Source organism: Chelonia mydas, chromosome 3 (assembly GCF_015237465.2).
Source record: "Chelonia mydas isolate rCheMyd1 chromosome 3, rCheMyd1.pri.v2, whole genome shotgun sequence".
Lineage (NCBI taxonomy): Eukaryota > Metazoa > Chordata > Testudines > Cheloniidae > Chelonia > Chelonia mydas.
Window position 1 is genome coordinate 178,029,661 of NC_057851.1, and position 18,180 is coordinate 178,047,840.

The 18,180-nt window shown below is 41.3% G+C and overlaps 1 protein-coding gene across 6 annotated transcripts in view; it reads left to right on the plus strand.

Moving 5' to 3' along the window:
- The window catches only part of FBXO11 (F-box protein 11), a 200,386-nt gene that overhangs the window by 110,471 nt on the left and 71,735 nt on the right, over window positions 1–18,180 (plus strand). For all 6 annotated transcript variants that reach the window (XM_027827248.3, XM_007064896.4, XM_043543858.1 and 3 more), the window contains 6 exons: window positions 3,250–3,333; window positions 3,430–3,562; window positions 7,724–7,830; window positions 7,916–8,027; window positions 8,987–9,093; window positions 9,179–9,316. In XM_027827248.3, coding sequence (XP_027683049.1) covers window positions 3,250–3,333; window positions 3,430–3,562; window positions 7,724–7,830; window positions 7,916–8,027; window positions 8,987–9,093; window positions 9,179–9,316 — 681 coding nt within the window. The remainder of the gene's footprint in view (window positions 1–3,249; window positions 3,334–3,429; window positions 3,563–7,723; window positions 7,831–7,915; window positions 8,028–8,986; window positions 9,094–9,178; window positions 9,317–18,180) is intronic.

Sequence of the window (18,180 nt, forward strand, 5' to 3'; positions counted from 1 at the left end):
GGCAACTCGCAGAAGCTACTAGATCGCACGCCCTGGTTCTCATGGGTGACTTTAATTTTCCTGATATTTGCTGGGAGAGCAATACAGCGGTGCATAGACAATCCAGGAAGTTTTTGGAAAGCCTAGGGGACAATTTCCTGGTGCAAGTGCTAGAAGAGCCAACTAGGGGGGGAGCTTTTCTTGACCTGCTGCTCACAAACAGGGAAGAATTAGTGGGGGAAGCAAAAGTGGACGGGAATCTGGGAGGCAGTGACCATGAGTTGGTTGAGTTCAGGATCCTGACGCAGGGAAGAAAGGTAAGCAGCAGGATACGGACCCTGGACTTCAGGAAAGCAGACTTCGACTCCCTCAGGGAGCGGATGGGTAGGATCCCCTGGGGGACTAACATGAAGGGGAAAGGAGTCCAGGAGAGCTGGCTGTATTTCAAGGAATCCCTGTTGAGGTTACAGGGACAAACCATCCCGATGAGTCGAAAGAATAGTAAATATAGCAGGCGACCAGCTTGGCTTAACGGTGAAATCCTAGCGGATCTTAAACATAAAAAAGAAGCTTACAAGAAGTGGAAGGTTGGACATATGACCAGGGAAGAGTATAAAAATATTGCTCGGGCATGTAGGAATGAAATCAGGAGGGCCAAATCGCACCTGGAGCTGCAGCTAGCAAGAGATGTCAAGAGTAACAAGAAGGGTTTCTTCAGGTATGTTGGCAACAAGAAGAAAGCCAAGGAAAGTGTGGGCCCCTTACTGAATGAGGGAGGCAACCTAGTGACAGAGGATGTGGAAAAAGCTAATGTGCTCAATGCTTTTTTTGCCTCTGTCTTCACTAACAAGGACAGCTCCCAGACTGCTGCCCTGGGCATCACAACATGGGGAGTAGATGGCCAGCCCTCTGTGGAGAAAGAGGTGGTTAGGGACTATTTAGAAAAGCTGGACGTGCACAAGTCTATGGGGCCGGACGAGTTGCATCCGAGAGTGCTAAAGGAATTGGCGGCTGTGATTGCAGAGCCATTGGCCATTATCTTTGAAAACTCGTGGCGAACGGGGGAAGTCCCGGATGACTGGAAAAAGGCTAATGTAGTGCCAATCTTTAAAAAAGGGAAGAAGGAGGATCCTGGGAACTACAGGCCAGTCAGCCTCACCTCAGTCCCCAGAAAAATCATGGAGCAGGTCCTCAAGGAATCAATCCTGAAGCACTTACATGAGAGGAAAGTGATCAGGAACAGTCAGCATGGATTCACCAAGGGTAGGTCATGCCTGACTAATCTAATAGCCTTCTATGATGAGATTACTGATTCTGTGGATGAAGGGAAAGCAGTGGATGTATTGTTTCTTGACTTTAGCAAAGCTTTTGACACGGTCTCCCACAGTATTCTTGTCAGCAAGTTAAAGAAGTATGGGCTGGATGAATGGACTATAAGGTGGGTAGAAAGTTGGCTAGATTGTCGGGCTCAACGGGTAGTGATCAATGGCTCCATGTCTAGTTGGCAGCCGGTGTCAAGTGGAGTGCCCCAGGGGTCGGTCCTGGGGCCGGTTTTGTTCAATATCTTCATAAATGATCTGGAGGATGGTGTGGATTGCACTCTCAGCAAATTTGCAGGTGATACTAAACTGGGAGGAGTGGTAGATACGCTGGAGGGCAGGGATAGGATACAGAGGGACCTAGACAAATTGGAGGATTGGGCCAAAAGAAACCTGATGCGGTTCAATAAGGATAAGTGCAGGGTCCTGCACTTAGGACGGAAGAAGCCAATGCACAGCTACAGACTAGGGACCGAATGGCTAGGCAGCAGTTCTGCGGAAAAGGACCTAGGGGTTACAGTGGACGAGAAGCTGGATATGAGTCAGCAGTATGCCCTTGCTGCCAAGAAGGCCAATGGCATTTTGGGATGTATAAGTAGGGGCATAGCGAGCAGATCGAGGGATGTGATTGTTCCCCCCTATTCGACATTGGTGAGGCCTCATCTGGAGTATTGTGTCCAGTTTTGGGCCCCACACTACAAGAAGGACGTGGATAAATTGGAGAGAGTCCAGCGAAGGGCAACAAAAATGATTAGGGGTCTGGAACACATGACTTATGAGGAGAGGCTGAGGGAACTGGGATTGTTTAGTCTGCGGAAGAGAAGAATGAGGGGGGATTTGATAGCTGCTTTCAACTACCTGAGAGGTGGTTCCAGAGAGGATGGTTCTAGACTATTCTCCGTGGTAGAAGAGGACAGGACAAGGAGTAATGGTCTCAAGTTGCAGTGGGGGAGGTTTAGGTTGGATATTAGGAAAAACTTTTTCACTAAGAGGGTGGTGAAACACTGGAATGTGTTACCTAGGGAGGTGGTAGAATCTCCTTCCTTGGAAGTTTTTAAGGTCAGCTTGACAAAGCCTTGGCTGGGATGATTTGATTGGGGATTGGTCCTGCTTTGAGCAGGGGGTTGGACTAGATGACCTCCTGAGGTCCCTTCCAACCCTGATATTCTGTGATTCTATGATTCTATGAATCTGAGGTCTGTGAAAATGTGCCGTACATTGAGGGATTAAAGAAGCTCAGTATATTTCATTTATCCTAGGGAAGTTTAGTAAGAAGTTACTTGATCGCAATGTGCAAGTACCTGCATGGGGAAAAATATTTCTGATATCAGAAGGCTCTTTAATCTAGCAAACAAAGTCATAACATCCAGTGGCTGGAAACTGAACCTCGACAAATTCAGGCCTAAAATAAGGCACACATTTTTCACAGAGAGGGAGATTAACTATTGAAACAACTTACCTATGGATTCTCCATCACTTGAAGTCTTTAAATCAAGATTTAATGTTTTGTAAAAGATATACTCCAGCTCAATCAGAAGTTATGAGTTTGATGCAGGAATGACTTAAAATTCTATGGTCTGTGCTATGCAGGAGGTCAGATAAGATGGCCATGATGGTCCTTTCTCATCTTAAAAATTCTGGATCTTTTACTGCTTGCTTATTTGTTGATGTCAATATTAACATTACAACTTCTTCCTTGGTCCTAATTAACACTTTAAAATGTAGCTAAGGGATGCAAATTTTTGTATCCGTACTTGGTGGAAATTGCAACTCATGGAGTCCAGATGTATAGTGAACATATTTTCAAAATATAAATTATGTTATGGAACCTATCAAACTATTACAACTATACCCTTTTGCTGATTTACTTTCTAAAATGTTTATATATACATACATATATAACAAGCTTGTTTAGTTATAGGTTTATCTTTAGATATTCTCTCTATTTCAGTACAAAGGAGCACATGTAAAGCCAGGCTTTGCTGAACACTTCTACAGTAACCCTGCAAGATATAAAGGAAGAGAAAATATGTTGGTATGTTCCTGAATCACTTCATATGAATATTTGTATACCTTTCTCATCGTTATTTTTTGCTAAACTCATGTTTGTATTTTGTTTGTTTGTTTTTAGTACTATGACACCATTGAGGATGCCCTCGGTGGGGTTCAGGAAGCTCATTTTGATGGGCTTATCTTTGTTCACTCTGGTATATATACTGATGAATGGATATATATCGAATCTCCAATCACTATGATTGGTGCAGGTATTTAATTTGAAATCTTTATCTCAATGTATAACTTTTCTTGGCTCTTAACAGATGTATTACAAATATATCTTAGAATATCAAGTAGCATGTATAAAAACTTTTCTGTATCAGTCCAGATGTAGGTATCTTCTGTGGCAAGAGAGTGTGTCACTAATAGAGACAACTGGGGTATGTCCTGTCCTCTGTCAACTGGACAAGAAGCAACAGATCAGAATGAAGCAATTTACACTCTTGGCACACTGCCTTTTTCTACTTTCTACAAGTAGACTGTGCAGTTTTCTTCTTGCCTCACTTCAAAAAGCAGCTGATGGTTCTGACAGAGGTGCTCTCTGTTAGTTATTGCTGTAGCTGGTTTTGTTTATAATGGAGAAAAAACAAAAGAAACTTTAAAAAAAAAATCACTTCGGAAATATGGCCTGCTCTTCACTGCAACTGAGATGCTCAGTCCTCTTTCATGGGACCTGTTTATGTGAAGAGCTTCACGGTGTCTGTAGAGCAGACTCCATCAGCTTTTTTGTGATCAGCTGTTGACCATAATGGAAGAAGCCCAAACAATTTGTGCAACACATTAGGGGGAAAGGAGTCCAGGAGAGCTGGCTGTATTTTAAAGAAGCCTTATTGAGGGCGCAGAAACAAACCATCCCAGTGTGCAGAAAGAAAAGCAAATATGGAAGGAGACCAGCTTGGCTTAACAGTGAAATCTTTGGTGAGCTTAAACGCAAAAAGGAAGCTTACAAGAAGTGGAAACTTGGATAGATGACTAGGGAGTATAAAAATATTGCTTGAGTATGCAGGGATGTCATCAGGAAGACCAAAGCACAACTGGAGTTGCAGCTAGCAAGGGATGTGTAGGGTAACAAAAAGGGTTTCTACAGGTATGTTAGCAACAAGAAGGAAGTCAGGGTAAGTGTGTGGCCCTTACTGAATGGGGAAGGCAACCTAGTGACAGATGATGTGGAAAAAGCTGAAGTCATAGAATCATAGAAGATTAGGGTTGGAAAAGACCTCAGGAGGTCATCTAGTCCACCCCCTGCCGGGCCTTAAAAACTTCTAAGAATGGAAATTCCACCACTTTTCTAGGTAACCCATTCCAGTGCTTCACCACCCTCCTAGTGAAATAGTTTTTTCCTAATATCCAACCTAGACCTCCCCCACTGCAATTTGAGACCATTGCTCCTTGTTCTGTCATATGCAACCACTGAGAACAGCCCAGGTCCATCCTCTTTGGAACTACAGGAAAAACTATTTCACTAGGAATGGGTTACGTAGGGAGGTGCTGGAATCTCCATCCTTAGAGGTTTTTAAGGCCCGGCTTGACAAAGCCCTGGCTGGGATTATTTAGTTGGGGTTGGTCCTGCTTTGAGCAGGGGGGTTGGACTATCTATCTGATCTGTTTCCCTCCTTTAAGGTAGTTTCAGCATTTCACTTTTACCAGGAAATTTCTCTCCTGAATTTCCCTCTTGCTAAGGCTTGGTAAGAAATCTTCTGGTATTCCTTTGATGTACTTGGTTAAAACCAAAGGGTTGAGGAAGTCCCATTCCCTTTTTAGCCTTTTCCAATATTCCATAATTAAAAGGTTAAGCTACAATCACCTCCTTGGTAGAAAGAGGAGAGAAGCATCTGTAGATGAACTAAATACTGACCCTGCATCTGGCACATGCTATCCTGAAGCACTGCTTCCTGAATCTGTCTGAATTGGCCAATGTTGTGTCTGAGCATCTAGTGCTTAGTGCAGTCATTCTTGGGCTGCCTTTTTTCTCTGAGGAGCAAGTGTTCTGGTATTGGTTTTCTAGCTTCTTCATCTCCTGCCCACAATTCCATTCCTTTTCTGTCTTCAGCTCAGCTGTAAGGTTTCTGGATCCCCTCCCCAGGATAAGGGTACTTGCTAGTTTGACCTACATACCTGTAACATTGGCACTTGTGACATATGAAGTACGAATTGTGTATTCATAAATATTTTTCCATGACATGAGTACAGACCCTCGACCTAAGGTCATTTGGTTAGGGTAAGCGGATAGCATTAGGGAAATGAGACAGGCTATGTTAATGTATTCACAGCTCTGGAGAAGTCAAAATGGAAATCATGTTTGCAGAGTGGGATGTGAAAATTGCTTCATTCTGATTGGGACTTTTCTTCCTGATAGATAGAGAACAGGACATAACATGTTATCAGGCAACAGAAAAAGATCAAATCTGGTTTAAGGGCAAAATCTTGTCCTTGCCCATGGAAGGTCCCAGGTACTCTATAACTGAGGGGAGGTCTCTAGCTTCCTTCACCTCTGTGTATACAGCAAGGTTTGCAGTTTGCATGGGTTGATCTGCTGCTGTGTGAATTCACCAACTCTATTCAGGGGAGCACAGCAGCAGGAACTACTGCAGCTGGAATACCAATACTGTGATCGTGGTTCAAGGATAGTGGTCCTTGCTTCTCCATGAACAGTGGGAGGATTCCTTCTCCTATAGCTGTACCAAGCACAGCTGTACGGGCATGATTCAGAGGAAGAGATTAAGAAGTAGCTTTCTCCTGTTTACTTAGCAATTCCATTGTATTGTAGAGCTACAAAGAATACTAAAGTGCTTAATTTCTTTCTTTCTTCAGTTGTTTGTAATATTCCGTCAAGCTAATTGTTTTGATGCAAATCTGAGTGATCATTCTTAGGGTTAGTCTAAACATATTTTTGTACTGCTATAAGTATATTGGATTGATACAGTTAGTGGTACAACCGTGCTGAGTGGATGCAGTTTTACTGCTATAAAGGTGCTTATCAGTATAGTTTATTTGCATAAAGGTTTCTAAACTGATATAGTTATAGCAATATAACCACTGTAGACAAGACCTTATTTCTGAATAAGAGTGTTCCATACAGACTGGTTCCAAAATAACTAGAAGTGTGAATTATAACTGGTTTAGTTATTTCAGTTCCGGTTTGTGGTGACATTAAATTGGCTCTCTTGTTTACTACTGTTCTTAAGCACCAACATCACTGAGGTCAACACAGCTATAAAAATATTTTTTTTTAACTTGTGATCCCTCTGCTGGCTCTTCAGCAGTAGCATGCAAAACACTTTTGTCTAGACTCAGTATAAAGAATGCTGAAGAAGCTTGCTATTCATATTTCAAGTTATTGCATCTTGTAGATTAGCAATTTTAAAACATTCTTAACACTTATTTTGAAAAGCTTAACATTTATTTATTCTGAACTGTAGTTCAGTTTTAAACTGTAATAAACTTTTAGTACATTAAGTATAAAAATATTTGACTTTCCTACAGCACTCTGTATGTATGTTGAGAAATTAGGAGATACCACTTTTTTGGTTTTGTGAAAGTTGTAAAGAACATGCATGTATTAGCAAGGATCTACTATGTGATGGTGTACTGAATTTGTGTGTTTAGTCTTAATAAAAAGATTTAGAATCCAGACCATATACAGCACCAGGTTGTAACTGTTTTACTATAGTACAAGTTTGAGCCCAAATATGTTACAGTTGTCTCTCTAATTTTTTATTAAAACTTAAATGGTATTTTGTAATCAGTTTTATTTTCCTATGCACTATATTGAATTATCTATTTCTGGTTTGTTTTAATGGGGAACAATTTCCTAATAGTTAGAATAGGGAATTGGAAGTCAGAACACCTGGGCCAAGTCTGCACTAGAAAAGGTTTGCTGGTATATATTTAATACTAGTATTAGGTGTGGCGTTTACACCAGTAAAAAGTGCTTCCCTGAACAACATAAGCTATACTAGCAAAGGCACTTTTATGCCAGTATAACTGCATCTAAACTAAGGCCACGTCTATGCTACAGAATTCTGCTGGTGTAGCTAGGTCAGGGATTCTCTTTGCACCCATGGCTGACACAGCTGTACTGGCAGAAGGTGGTAAACAACTATACTGGCAAAACTGCACTGTTACTAGAATATCTTGTTTTGCTCATGGGGAGTGGTTTCACTGTGCCAGTGGAAAGCACAGCTTTGCTGGTATTGCTGTGTCCACATTAGGAGCACTTTTAGTATACCAATATTCCTATATGGTAAAGCACTCCTAATGTAAATATGCCTGAGAATCTGCATTTGTTTTTTCACTTGTAGAACTTGAAATGTTTGTTTTCAGTTTTCATAGGAAAAGAGTAAGCTTTTATAATAACTTCTGGTTTACAGCACCTGGAAAAGTAGCAGATAAAGTCATAATAGAAAACACTAGAGATTCCACCTTCGTTTTTATGGAGGGTTCTGAAGATGCGTACGTTGGGTATATGACAATCAGGGTAAGCAACCTGAGTAGAACTTTTATTAATTTCCAAAATTATGCTTTTTTAAAAAATATCAAAACATTACATTTTATTCTCTTAGTTCAATCCTGATGACAAATCTGCTCAGCACCACAATGCACACCACTGCTTAGAGATTACAGTGAACTGCAGCCCAATAATAGATCACTGTATCATTCGAAGTACCTGTACAGGTTAGTGTCCTCTTCACTGTTAAATTAATTTTAAACACTGTTACTGAAATAGGATAATTGCAGTGAACATAATTTTTTTCTGTCCATATGCAACACAAAACTTAGTCATGAACATTTTTCCTTCTCAATTATATTTGGCTAGAACCTGTCCTTTTGGATGCAGACCTTGCTCTAGTTTATCTATGCTGTAGTCGCTTTGAGATTGAAATTATTACCATGCATTATATGTAAAGCTATTCCTGAAGATCATTTAGAAACTACAGCTGGTACAGAGTGACCTCATCTGTTTGGATAGTGATGTTTTATGTTGGAAGTGCATAACAGTTGTTATTGATGTCTGCTTACCAGACATCATGGATGAGATCTTAGCCCTATTGAAGATTAGTGGAAGGGTGTCTTTGGAGGGGGGCCCCTTACTCTGGAGCCTGCTTTTCCTCCCCATTAGTTAGACATTGCCATACTCTGATGATCTTGGCATGATACAAAATATTTGATTGCCCCAGACCCTTGAAGGTGATAGATTACTGAGGGTGTAAATAGACTAAAGTGGGGGAGTAGTTAGCAGTCTTGAGAGAGTGTAGAGAGTTTTGTTGTATCTTGTGTTTTTCTTTTGCATATTGTTCAGTGAGGGTGTGAAAAGTTGGATGAACTATTTTTTATTAACTTAAATAAATACACAAAATATTGCCCATTCTGCCAGTGACATGCTGTTCGTGTAACCTTTGACATGTGACTTAAAATCTCTCTGCCTCAGCTTCCATATCTGCAAAATGGGGATGGTAATAGTTTCCTGTCTATTTTTCATTGCTTTAATAAAAAGCATTAAGTGAATGCTACATGTTTAAAATATACATTTTAGATGCCAGTGCATACTGTATGTTTTCTTGTAAACGTAGGGCCAAACTATCTATAAATACACTATACTTTGAATCTTTGATAACTGTACACTTTTCTTCCAGTGGGCTCTGCAGTATGTGTTAGTGGCCAGGGAGCTTGTCCCACTATCAAACACTGTAACATCAGCGACTGTGAAAATGTTGGACTTTATATTACCGATCATGCACAGGTACTTTCTATTTCGAATTTTCCCCCTAAGTTTTGTAGAACTGTTTATTACTGTTGATTTTTGGTTTTTACTTACTTTTTGCCAGGGAATATATGAGGACAATGAGATCTCCAATAATGCATTAGCAGGAATTTGGGTTAAAAACCATGGAAACCCCATTATCAGACGGAATCACATTCATCATGGACGTGATGTTGGTGTTTTCACATTTGACCATGGCATGGTAATGTACATTTTTGTTTTGAAGAGAGATTATTATACATTACTGTACATCTATAGCTCTCAGATATCATTGCACAATAGTTTTGAAGAAATGTTTTTTTTATTTGTGACCAGATACTTTTAAAATCTCTAATGTTTCTTCCCTCAACTTTCGTCATAGTCCAAAATTGTTTACCTTAGTTTTAAAAACAAATTTAGTTGAAAAGTGAAAACCAATCAGAACAAAGCATAGTATAGACCACTTCACAGTAGGTTGGGAACACAAATGGATTAGATTCAGGAATCAAAATAATGAAAAATCACTGCTGTAACAAAATGCTGTAAATATTTAGGTGCACACTTACACAATTGGCTCTTAAAAAAATAAAATAAGGTTTTTACATTAATTCTGTACCTTATGAAAGTACCTGAAAGATTTAGGAGTGTAGTAAAATATCGCATGAAAACAATCAATCTGATTTAATGTTGCATCTTTGCAGCAGAATATGCCAGGTCCTGAGTAATGTCATAGAATCAAAGAATATTAGAGTTGGAAGAGACCTCAGGAGGTCATCACATCCAACCCCCTGCTCAAGGCAGGACCAACACCCACTAAATCACCCCAGCCAGGGCTTTGTCAAGCCGGGCCTTAAAAACCTCTAACGACGGAGATTCCACCGCCTCCCTAGATAACCCATTCCAGTGCTTCACCACCCTCCTAGTGAAATAGTGTTTCCTGATATCCTCCCCCACTGCAACTTGAGACCATTGCTTCTTGTTCTGTCATCTGGCACCACTGAGAAGAGCCTAGCTCCATCCTCTTTGGAACCCCCCTTCAGGTAGTTGAAGGCTGCTATCAAATCTCCCCTCACTTTTCTCTTCTGTAGACTAAATATCCTCAGTTCCCTCAGCCTCTCCTTGTAAGTCATATGTAGGATGCTGGCTCTTCTGTTGTGGAATTGGTGATGGAATCCACCCATTATCACAGAATTGTGCTTCAGAATTGAAGCTTTCCCTTAGGAGAAAAAGTTTCTTACACGTAGTGGTTGCAAAGAAAACCTTAAAAATACAAACTGAATGAAAACTGATGCAGTGATGTTGTCTTGATTCTGCACAGATGCTGAAACAATAACTGGAGTGTAAACTGCCCTGAGTAATCCCAATGGGTTATCTCTGAAATACAGAGATGACACTATACATGTCTACACCGTTAATTGTTTCATTGCTGATCATATTAGCAGAAATATCCTGCTGGAGTGCAGCATTCCCAAAGCATAACACATGCATGCTTGAGTGCCAAAAGTGCCAACTTTACCCAGTTGCCAAAACCAGCAATTTCCTCCAACCACTTGTCTCACGCAGTTATGTATATAAATATGTGCAGCACATTGAAATTGTGGAGAGAGAATAAGATGAATTTAATATAATATCAAACTAAACATGGGGGCTACTTCACTAATTGTATTATTCAATTTTAATATTTAATATAAATAAAAGTCTACTAACCTGTGTAATTTGGAGCAGAAAGTGGATTTGCCATCTTTTCTGAAAGGCAGCTTCATACTTCAGTGCTGGAATGCTGTTCAGTGATGAGTGTTTGATATCATGAGCAGAGAGTATCAGTGGATGTCACATAGGGACTGCTCTTCAAGCCTTTAAAAATGATTAAATGACTCCTTACCTAAGTTTTATTTAGGGTGCTGAATATTTATCTGAAAAATGAATATATAAAAAACATCATATATAGCAGTTTTCTTATCTATTTAATGTGCTCACAGTGTTGCTGCAAAGTTTAGAGCTTTTATAAAGATGCTCATGGTGATGCACTGTTTTGATTTCTTACGTTGGAAAAAAAAGTAAAGCACCACCCCTGTCTCTGTTGTTTGGTTATAATGTAGTAGGACATATATAACTATTCTCTCTAAGTGGGAGGAAGAAATAGGTCAAACTGAGACCGATGAACCATAATGTCCCAGTTTTAGTATTGTAATGTTCTTAACCATAAAAATCCTTTGAAAGAGCACTTCCCGCATCTTACAGGCTCTTTTTGGCTAACAGTATTCTCTTTGGGTGTTTTTGTGCTGGTAACTGGGTAACATGAATGGGCAAAATCTCTTTGGTAACACTATTTAACTAAGCGGGTCTAAGCACAAACAAAACATAAATAAATTTTCTGTGTAGCCTTCATCTTCAACTTCTGTCATTCTTTACGTTTTAAAAATCCAGAGATAGTATGTTTCAGTACTGAATTCCTACCCTATACATACTCTGTTCCTTTGAGTTTTTCCGAATTTCTGCACTTGAGTCCTGGCTGCAAAAGATTCTACAGTGCTTTGTCAGATTTCTTGTTCTCAGGCCAGTCTTTGTGTTTCAGCAATCGTGGGCTCTTTAATCTCTTGTCACTGGTGTGGCAATTTTTCAACATTTGTATAAGGGCTATGGCATCGCTTCAGATCTGCCAGTGCCAAACGTTTAACAAGAAGCATTTAAAAATGCGGTATGTTGTTGACAGTCTTAGATGTCGTGCATTGTACACTGTTACTAGGTGCCTGACATGAATTGCCACAGCCATCTACCATAAATCATATATTTACTCAGTGCATGAAAAGAAACTTTCATTTACCAAGAGAATAAGTTTTCATAATTCTCTAATTTAAAAGCTTTGGCAACAGACAGTCGGGTTTGTTCCTTCCCTCGCTCCCCCCCGCATACAATATATAGTAATATTGCCTACCCTGATGAAAGTTCTGTATGCATATTCACACTGAGAAACAGCGTGGTAGCATGGCACTTACTGGGTGATATCAGGAATTTGGCAGCTCATTTTTACAATTAAAAATAGAATAAAAAGCTTATTTAAATTAAAAAATAACTATAAAAAGCCTTTTTGTTGTGTTGCACATTGTCAGTATTCAGTAGTGTAATCAAAATTCATCTTGGCTGTCAAATCAAAGGTCTGATCTTGTAAACTCTCAAAATTGAGTTTAGTCCCATTGACTTCAAATCATGTTATAAAATAAATGACACTTGTACTGAAGTGCAGAGGATTCCAAAATTTTGGTGAGGCAGATTTTACACCTGCATTTCATTTTAAGCTACCAATCAGATTAACTATGTTTGTTAATTTAATTGATATCAGGAACTCAGATAATCTTCACCTCATTTAACCAGTTTGTAACCAGTTCACTTTTTTTCCTTCTTGCACCCCTGATATTTTGTTTCTTATCCATTCCTCTCTTCTAGTCCTTTCTTTATAGTACTTCCCACATCGTTGTTCTGTTTGGTTTGTTGCACTCATTCTGTTCCCTTCATGTTGGTGCTTCTACTGCTGCTTGTAGCACTTTCCGCAGCAGCAAAGTGAAGCTGGCTCTTGATAAACTAAAGGAGTCATTCCTGTTTCTCTCTTCTCATCATATATTCCCAACAGAAATTAGCAGATTTTTGGGTGTTTCTGCATGCAGCTATTTGGATGAGTCAGTGGAGTAAAACTGATTAGGTTCATGTTCATTCTGATTTGCTGAGTAAATGTTGTGAGCAGCTGGGGCACTTGGTGTGTTCCTTTTAAGAGAGTGACAGACACCACCAATTTGGTTGACTTAATGTACCGTCTCTGCACACATGCACATCATACATTATTTAAAAGTTAATTATGTCTACTCTATGAGGAGTGTTGCGAAGCAACAACTCCCCGGTGCGGCACCTCCTGCTGGTTGTCCAGGGAATTAGCTCAACTCCAGCAGTGGAGTGCCCTCTGCAGGCTGGTGTCTCACCTGCTGCTGGCCCCGTGTCCTTTCTGGACCCCGGTGCCCCTTTCCCTCGGCATTCTGCCCCAGCAGTACCCCCACTCTGGGTCTCCCCTCCCAGGGGAACCCCCAACCCTCTAAACCCACCTCTCATTGGGGCAGACTGCAGTCTGTAAAGGCCACTCATCATTGGCAAGGGGTTAGGACCTGCTGCCTTTGCCTATCTCTGGGCTGCCCCTCTGCAACCCCAGCACCTGTGTGGGCCTTCACCAAGGCCTGCAGCCTGGGGTTTTACCAGGTGGGAACTCCCCAGCTCCCCTTGCCCTGCTCTGCTCTGCTCTGCTCTGCTCTGCTCTGCTCTGCTCTGGCACCTTCAGCTCCCAGGCAGGCAGGCAGCCCTTCTCCCTCCAGGGCTAGAGTAAGACTCCTCCAGCTTCTGGCCCACAGCCCTCTTATAAGGGCCAGCTGGGCCCTGATTAAGCCAGACACACCTGTGGTCAGTTTCCCCCAACTGTTCTTAATCCCTTTTGCTGCTGCAGCCCTCTCCATGGCTGCTTTTAACCCCTTCAGGGCCGGACAAGGGTGATTGCCCAGCTACAATGAGGTATGGTATGGAGCTGACAAATGGTACTATTACCATGGAAATGGGGATAAACAATGACATCAACATGTTAAAATGATGACCACTGAAATATTTTGATTCATTTTTGTTAGTTGAATGACTATGTATTATTTCAAGACATAAAACTGGATTTGTTTGTGACCTCAAAGCATTGCAAGAACAATCTAAAAAGTAAAACAAAATCTAATAATAAATTTGTACAGGTATCACTGAAATGTAATCGTGCCAGTGACATTTCTAGTCAACATCATTATCATCATCTTGTTCTTCATTATGATGTCTGTCAAGAGTTTCTAGGTTATCACAGTCTTCATTGCCTTGGTATGTACCCAGTTATGTGCAGGGAGGATTGTTCTGACTACAGACACAGTTGATTGTGCAGTGACCCTACTGGTATGGGCACAAATAAGATCTTGTAGAAGCTCAGATGCCATTGAGCCCTTGAAGAATACAGGAAGTGGTTCATCATCCACATTTTTCCATCCATGTTGCAATGGTGATCTAATATATGGTTTACCTATGAGCAAAGACATCCAAATCTTTGCCAAGATGCTCTTTTGATATGGTCTTCAAACTTCCACCATGTGGGACAGTTTTGGTCAGTGACTTGTCCTTTCTAGACTAGCCTAGATTGAGGCACAAGCGATCCGGGTCTCTTTAGTCCTTTTTCCTTCTCCCTCTGGTCATGCAGCAGTGCTACCAATTTTCTTGCTGCAGAAGTTGTATCATTTTCTCCTGATTTGGCAAGATCTCTGAAATGGTAAGCTCCCTTTGTTTTGACAACATTAAACATAGAGTTTTTCCCCAATTTCAAATAGGCATGACACAGTCACATCCTATTAATGCGTGTACAGCAGAAAATTTGTTTCAGAAGTCAGGAATGAGGGCATAACAAATTGCATGTACAGATATGAAGCAACGCTTGTCAGTTGTGCTGGTAATGGTGTCAATTTCAAGCCATGTATTAACTATGTGCTCCATTTATCGAAAAGTGACCAGCAAGGACAAAAACAGGTGTATCAGGTGAGCTAATCGCTGTGGTTCCTTTGATACCAAGAGACCCAAAAATCCATATTAGCTCATGCAGAAGCATCCTCTTGTCACTTCCTCTTGAGTACTTTACAAGTCTTGGGCTTCTTCAGCACATCTACTAGTGACAGACTTTGCTACTTAGCTGTTGGAAAAGCCTCCAGGAAGAAGGAGTATTTGTGTTGGGTGCGCTTCTACAGTCTCAAGTGCATTTTGACCCATGAATTCACAGAGGGCTTTTATAAGTGATTGTTGGATGCCACATTTAGAAATTTTTTCCATGGAGGCACAGGGCGTCCACAACCCCCTGGTATTTCTTATATCCAACCCTAGATCCTTTCTGGGGCTGTCTTTCTGCAGTTTTCACAGAGTTACTGTTGTCATCTGTCAAAGACTTTGATTATACAATTAGCTTTGTCAAATCCGTTTAGGACCTGCCTAAAGTACTCAGCAGCCAGTTTTATCAAATGTGTGGAATTTGTCTCCAGCCGTCATTTGTGTGACAGCTGCGATATCTCTCATGTACACTGTGGTTTCTTTGTTGCATGCTCTTAGCTCATGGATTCATTCAGCTTCTAGCTCATGTCCTAAATCAGCTTTGTCTGTTCTTTCCATTGTTCCATCAGCTTGGAAGAGGGAAATAGGCAAAGATCCTATTGGGTGACTAACAACTATCGCCTCTGAAACATCATCTCTGTATCTTGCTAAGGACAGAAGACAATATCTGGGCTGATAGCTGCTGTGATTGTCCCTCCCTTGCCAGACTTAAATTTCGTGGTCTTGACCATAGAATCATAGAAGATTAGGGTTGGAAGAGACCTCAGGAGGTCATCTAGTCCAACCCCTGCTCAAAGCAGGACCAACACCAACTAAATCATCCCAGCCAGGGCTTTGTCAAGCCGGGCCTTAAAAACCTCTAAGGATGGAGATTCCAGCACCTCCCTAGATAACACATTCCAGTGCTTCATCCTTCTCCTAGTGAAATAGTGTTTCCTAATATCCAACCTAGACCTCCCCCACTGCAACTTGAGACTATTGTTCCTTGTTCTGTCATCTGTCACTACTGAGAATAGCCTAGCTACATCCTCTTTTGGAACCCCCCTTCAGGTAGTTGAAGGCTGCTATCAAAACCCCCTCACTCTTCTTTTCCGCAGACTAAATAACCCCAGTTCCCTCAACCTCTCCTCATAAGTCATGTGCACCAGCTCCCTAATCATTTTCATAGCCCTCTGCTGTACTCTCTCCAATTTGTCCTCATCCTTTCTGTAATGGGGGGCCCAAAACTGGATGCAATACTCCAGATGTGGCCTCACCAGTGCCGAATAGAAGGGAATAATCACTTCCCTCGATCTGCTGACAGTGCTCCTACTAATGCAGCCCAATATGCCATTAGCTTTCTTGGCAACAAGGGCATACTGTTGACACATATCCAGCTTCTCGTCCACTGTAATCCCCAGGTCTTTTTCTGCGGAACTGCCGCTTGCCAGTGGGTCCCTAGTCTGTAGCAGTGCATGTGATTCTTCTCTTCTAAGTGCAGGACTCTGCACTTGTCCTTGTTGAACCTCATCAGATTTCTTTCAGCCCAATCCTCCAATTTGTCTAGGTCACTCTGGACCCTATCCTTACCCTCCAGCATATCTACCTGTCCCCCCAGCTTAGTGTCATCTGTGAACTTGCTGAGGGGGCAAGCCATTCCATGTCAGCAAATGTTTTGATGCCAGATATCTGAAGAAGCTTTGTGTCCCATCAGAATCAAGTGCACATCTCACAAATCTCTCCATTTGTTCTTCACCAACATCTGTTGTTTTCAGTAGAGATTCTTGTACATCTGATGTTACATGCAGTCCAGTGGACATGTTGATAAGCACTTCTGGATGTGATTAAGAGTCAGATGGGTTTGTTATAATGTTGACATAGTGCTTTTTTTAACATGCTCTTCATCCCTCTTCAGTGCAGAGGCAAGGGCTTCTTTCTCTCGTAGATTTTGCGTATTCATAACATGAAACTGTGTAATCTCCAACACCTCATATTGACCTGTGCATAAGTGTCACTGAATCGGAAAACTACTTTCTAGAATATTTCAAAAGCTAGCACTGACGTGCATAGACAATTACAAATCAAAACTTTCTACCAGGCAGACTACCTGCTACACTGTGTGTACAAACAATTACCAATTGAGAAGCATTGCACTAGGAATTCACATACATTTGTACCTACCCATGAGGCAGTACAAATTATGGGCATGCAATCTTCTGCTATTGCTGCACAGCCTTCAGAGAGAGACTGATCTAGTCAGCAAATTTCAGTTGGAAAATATAGAAAACTATTATAATCACTAGTGAGATACTTTGACAATTAAGAATATGCAATTTTGAAAACATTTCATGTTAGTATATTACAAAATCTTGATATTCACCTCATGCTTAACAGTTTCATCATCTCTAGGGTGGGGGGAATACTTGTCTATGCAAATCCAATAAAAAATCTTTTAATAGATTGTTGTTTGGTAGCTTTGACTAATAAACACCAAATTAAGGTGTTGAAATTAATGTAAACAGTAAAAACGATAGTCACAGTCATGTTGCCGTGTTGTCTGGCTATACCGGAAGAAGGACAGGAAACCTGAATGTGGTTTAATTAGGCCACAACTTTATTATCGAGTGTCTGGAAGTACCCCAGATAAAAGTGTACAGTGCAAGTAACTCTATGATCATTTCAGTATCTACGCAGAGGGCTTCCGTCAGCCCCTTCATCCTGGTCCCTGGCCAACACGCTGCTGGACCTTACCTTTCCTCTCTGCCAAATGAGGGTTAAGGTGGGCTATGAACGGGGGGGGGGGGTTGGCTCCCTCCCCTGCCAGTCATAGGAGCCACGAAACCCTTTCCCACCCATTTCCACTCTTTTAACAAACATCTCCTTTAAATCCTTTACAAAACCAATTATCTGATCACTGTATCCCTTCCCTATGGAATGCCAGAGTACCTGCACTGGACATCCACTCCACACTTAAAGAATGAGTTGTGATATCATAGCCTAACCAAGCCCCCTTCACCCTCCTGCCAACCCACTGTGGGGAAGGCCATTCTGCCTTGGCCAATCTGGCGGTGAGGGAAAAATTCCTTCCCAGCCTCCCAAGAAAGGAGCAGATAGCGCAGTGCACCCACCGTGGAATGTTACCAAACCTGGTATTTCACCACTTTCAACATGGGGAGGGTGGGTGGTGATCTGCCTAGTCTGGCTGAAAGAGAACTTCTCTTGCCTGACTTGCACCTATGTACTCTCCACCCTCTTTGGGTCAATGTGGTGGTGCTGACTTGCTCTGCGTCTGCAGTAATGTTCGTGCCCCTGCCCTTAAAGAGGTATACTCCTCTTCAAGACTCTTTCTTATTTTGTGTATCATTGTTTTGCCTCGCATACAGGCTTACAGCACCACTTGACAGTTCCGTATCATGTCTCATTTAAATGTACATAAAATAAGATTTCAAATTTTAT